Source organism: Chelonoidis abingdonii, chromosome 6 (assembly GCF_003597395.2).
Source record: "Chelonoidis abingdonii isolate Lonesome George chromosome 6, CheloAbing_2.0, whole genome shotgun sequence".
NCBI classification, from domain to species: domain Eukaryota; kingdom Metazoa; phylum Chordata; order Testudines; family Testudinidae; genus Chelonoidis; species Chelonoidis abingdonii.
In genome coordinates, this window is record NC_133774.1 from 74,860,772 (window position 1) to 74,866,008 (window position 5,237).

Consider the following 5,237-nt stretch of genomic DNA (forward strand, 5'->3'; position numbering starts at 1 on the left):
AATAGCATTAGACCAAGAACGCATTCCTGGAGCAACCCGCAGAAACACTCCCTTAGATGCCTCCTTATTTACAATTAATATCTGACAAATATTAAAAGGTAAGTTTTTAATCCATTAATAGATATATGGATTTAGTATAGTGGTATTTATTAATATCAGAATATATGAGATAGTCATTTGATTTACACGAATCTGTGTGTAACATGTCAGTATAGTTACTATATCAATAGTTACCTCTATCAATTAAGCTTCTAATCTCAAGACGTACTTGACATAAAACCATCTTGATTGCATCAATTATGCTACCATTCTTTCTTTCTTTATTTACTGATTGCATCCCGTATCAGCCTTTCCATGTTTTTACATTGGATTGATATCAAGATAATTGGCCCATAATTACTATGTAGCCTTTTCTTTTTAAACTTTGGCACGACATTGGCACAACATTAGCTTTTTTCCAGTCTCTAGAACTTCCCCAATGTTACAAGATTTCCTCAAGAATTAGCATTACTCAGACAGTTCTTCAACCATTTTTTTTTAACTCTTGAATCAAGTTTATCTAGTTCTGTAGATTTAAAAACATGTAGGTTAATACATTAAACGTTCATATCAGTTTCCAAATTATTTTGCCAGTTTTTCTGATATTTTTAGCCAAAATTTGAGAATAGAAGTAATTTCAGCATACAACCTAGTACTTCTTGGTCCAGATATAAGAAACTGCACAGTAATGCCACGACGCCCCTAAATTGCTCAGGCAGTCACATGACTATTGTATTTTCCTTCCATGCATTAAATGAACTTGGATTTTGACAGGCTGTCACAACAGATACAGTTCTAGCTAATATAGTTTATGAAATGTATTTAAATAAAAAATGAAAATATGCATATTTTCCCTTACTTCTATTCCAGTTGATCTTTTTTTCCCCACTCATCCTACAACCCAAATGGATTTAAAGTTTTATTTACCGACACTGGTGAACACTCTGAGTGGTGGAAATTCCCCATAGCAAGAAAAAGTGCATAATCAAGCTCCATGTGATTAAGGGCTTTAGGAATGGGCCATGATGTGTAAGACTTTCCTTAATTCCCCCACAGATTAAGTCTGCCATCCCATCCTAGTGTCAATGGTCCCAGTCATCAACCTTCATAATTTAATTTTATAATAAACCTTATCTAGTTTAAAAATATTCCAGTTTGTCACCTCTCACTCATCACGTTTTATGATAAAGAAACTTTATAACTATTCTTATTTCCTTTACTATCTGTTGCCCTAGACTGTACTCCCTCCAATTTAGCTATGTATTTCTTCAGTTGTACTGAGATATTATTTTATACTTCATATTTCACCTCGACTAGATGCCTGATCTATCAAAATTATCCTGCCAAATAGTTACCTCCCATGTTTCTTAACCACACCCTTCATTTTAGGCTCATCTGCAAATTGAGATATTACACATTATATTTAAACTGATTTAGTCAAAGCTATATTTACTGTGGGGCTTCATTCCTTGCCAGATTCCACAGACCACACACTTCTGTCTCGAATTCTTCTACCTGTTAGCCATTTATTCGCTCACCTTAATAAGCTATGTGACTCACCTTTAGAAAGTTTATACAATAATCCATAATTTCAGACAGACTCAGATAAAGAATTTCCCCTTTTAGGGAGGAGTTGCTATCCTGACTGGTGGCATCCTTTTAAGGAGGAGTTGCTATCCTAAACGGTGGCATATGGATCACTGGTGGTCTTCAGAGTGCTGTATTGTGATCAATGGAGAGCTGGCCACTTGATCACTGCTAGAAGCAGCTGAAAACAGGACCATCAAGAAGCTTCCTGGCCTGTACCCTTGAGGCAAAATGTTGGTACATGTGAAGAGCTGTACTGAAAGGAGATTAAAAGACTAGCACTACCTCTCAATGCCAGAAAGATAGAATAAGAATGAATTCATAGGAGAGGAACCAGAGCGAATAAGGAAATCACCCTAGACCCCGCTAGTTAAGAGACTGAAAGAACTACATATTTTTCAGCTAACAAGGGGGGAGGAAAAGAACAACTGTCTTTAAGTCTATAAATAGTGCAAATGCAAGGACAAACAGGAATGATTTAGTGTGGTCGAATGGACCTGCCAAATCCTGAGGAAAAGCACATTTTATCTAAATAAGAGGTCTACCCCCTATCGAATCTTGGCAGGGGGTAGATCCTCATGGTCCCTTTTAACCCTATGATTTTAAGTTTGAAATAGAACAAAACTGAGCAAATTAATACATACGTTGAATGCAAGGAAACAGACACCTAACGATGAGGTCTATTACCACTGTAAAATAGCCCCCGAGGAAGCAAGAGAAGCCCCATCCCTGGCTTCATTTCAAACTCAAAAGGATAAAACTGATAATGCAGCAAGACGAACAATCCCACAGTAGTAGGTGGATGGATAAGATGACTTAAGTCTCTTCCACCTCTCATTTCTATTCTTTCCTTTTCTGCTTCTTGCATCATTCCAAATGTCCATATACACCACGCCAGTAATTTGATTAATTAAGACAACTAGGATGAACAGTCTCAGTCTAAAACTAATTAGAAAGCCCCAGGGTTGTGGTTTCTCTCTTAGACAAACACATTGCCACGTAGAAGCCACAAGCTTGAGTGCAACCTAATCATGTGTGTTTAGCAGGCAAAACAGGAATACAAAATCACTTCCAAAAATCTATGGAAAAATGTGCAAATCTTTTTATCGTCAGGTACCCTCTAGTGGCTGTTCAAGGTTACAATTGCTTCAGAGCAACCCAATAGTTGGCTCTGAAAGAATAACAGGTATTTATTTTTCTGATTTTGAATTTTAATCAAAGGGGCACTCGTTTAACTGTTTTAGAATGTTTTTATATTTATTGGAAGACACCATTTCATAAATAAGGAATTATAAACTTGTGTGTATCAGTTTTCTAAAAACATAGTAATTATTACTAAAATAATTCATTTAGAAACAGATTTAGAACACACCTATTCATAATCCTTCAGAATTTTGATTGTCTAAATACAAACAGACACTTAAATACTCAACGCATTTGCATAAATTAGAGTTGGTTGCAACTTGGTTAGCTGAAATCAAAGACTTTTGATTTAGCTTTCAACACAAAAAAAGAAATACCGAGTTTATTAAAACATCCTAAATAGAACAAAAATTATGCATGCAGAGGATGTAGCCACACTTTTGGGTAGCAAGCAGCCAAATTTACAATCACATGTTAATAGATTAGCAGGCTGCGGATAATTCTTTAGTATTCCTTCATGTTAATAACAGGGGAAGTGATTTGGAAGAGGAATCCGATTAAGCCTTTGCCCATCCCCTAAACAAAGCTGTTTGGCAAGTCTCCTTTCCCACACAGGGTAGATGTCAGTGCATGGGTGGGATGGAGACTCAGTATCCTTCTTCCCGTTACTGTGATAGGAAGCCCTCTTCAGGAGAACCATTTCCTGTGATTATTCTGTGACAGTTATCAAAATGTCCCAAAATGTTGTTCCATTTCTTTTGATGGAACAGTGATGATACAGCAGGTGAAGCAGGGGACCAGGAGCATAACATCCAACATTTATTTCCACAGAACTGAAAGAGTCAATAGCTGGATCACTCTCTTTCTGCTGTTGCTGGTAGGTGAGAGTTGCCAGGGACATTTTCCCAAGTATATTACAGCTTGGGTGAAAATATTAAACAATTAGGAAAAAGGTAAGAAGCATGTGTCCTGCTACTGCTAAAGGAAAAAATTAAAAAAAAATTATTAAAAAAAAAGTTCAAGAAATGCAGTTGTATCAAATACTCACCTAGCTTAAGGTGTGAGAGTATACGGTATGTTTATATATGTTACTTATGAGACAAACGCTATAAAATACTTGCCTGAAGTGAGGTGTAAGCGAGACACTACATATTCAAAGTAAAGACTTCACAATAGGTAAGAGATTAAACTGCACGTAATAAAGATGAACATTATGTCAAAAGTAAATTGAATCCACCTTCACACGTGCAATAAATATCCCTCCTAATAAAGGGAAGCTATATCCTCAATACAGTATTCAGAGCAATGGAGAGTTATGCAGTTCACAAGCTATGAAATAACGTCCTTTCATACGTGGCAACCAGGAAGCTCTGCAGCAGAAAAGATGGCTGTATTCTACAGATGGCACATGCAGTTTTTTTTCCCATACTACAAATGACACAAGGAAGAAAGGCTACTCAGCCATGTAATTCTATGTAACTCTTCTTTTACGCAAGTCATCTGCATCATTTTGTAGATAAATGCACAGTATAAAAAATTCATAGGCAGTAATGTACAGTTCTCTTCCGCATGTCCATGGGCATTGCTTCTGAAGATTATCAGAGGCCTTTTCCTTTCTGAAGGCCAGTCCTAGGCATCAATGGCTGCTTAGCATTCATCCCCAAGCTTGAGATTTGCAGTAATGCAGTACAAGTTTGCCATCACTTCCAAAACACTACAGGGAAAAGAAAAGGGAGTGGAGAAAGAGAAAAGCAACAAGGTTACCTAATGAAGCAGTCCATTTACGAATTAAACTATTACTATTGGACAAATGCATAATGAAACAGTGTCACCTGTTATTAATATATTCATGCAATCTTATCCATGATGTTATACAAATTCATGATGTCACCACTTTGGGCATGGCAGGCATATAGCAGATTTAAAAAAAGGCAGACAAGGGTACAGACAGTTTCTACTAAACAAATATTAAGAAAGAACAACACTCAAAACTAAAGTCACCTCATAGAGTGTCCCGACTTCCTGGTCTGGAGAAGGAGCGAAGGACTGATTCACATATATAAACTGTGAGGGAAGAAAACAGAAGATGAGAAAATCTGCCTGGTGAGTTATCTTCCTATCTATAAGGAACACTTCTTCGACCCTATGTCCCTATCAGAGATGGAGTGAAGGTTACCTTCTGTTCACAGTATTTACCTTTCTTTACACCTTCAAAGTTGTGCACAGAGCCACCATCATTTAGGGAGAGAGGTACTGCATGGAACCTAGCAATTCTGTTCTTTAACTGGCCAATGGGGTCTTTGCTGGAACAATGTGAGTCATCCTCGCTTCCCCAGGTCTGAGCATTCTACGCCTGTGATAAAGCCTCTGTCCCAAATCTGGACCTTAGCGTCCAAAATCTGGGTGCTTAGCATGAACCTCCAAGCTTAATTACCAGCTTGGATCTTATCTCGCTGCCACCATCTAAA

At 37.4% G+C, this 5,237-nt stretch overlaps 1 protein-coding gene across 1 annotated transcript in view; it reads right to left on the minus strand.

The window, feature by feature from the left end:
• Positions 1-3,133: 3,133 nt before the first annotated feature.
• Positions 3,134-5,237, minus strand: part of ATG12 (autophagy related 12) — a 6,269-nt gene continuing 4,165 nt past the window's right edge. The window contains exons 3-4 of the mRNA XM_032789122.2: positions 4,771-4,833; positions 3,134-4,483 (exon numbers count right to left, since the gene is read on the minus strand). Of these exons, the coding sequence (XP_032645013.1) occupies positions 4,424-4,483; positions 4,771-4,833 (123 nt within the window). The 3' untranslated portion in view covers positions 3,134-4,423. The remainder of the gene's footprint in view (positions 4,484-4,770; positions 4,834-5,237) is intronic.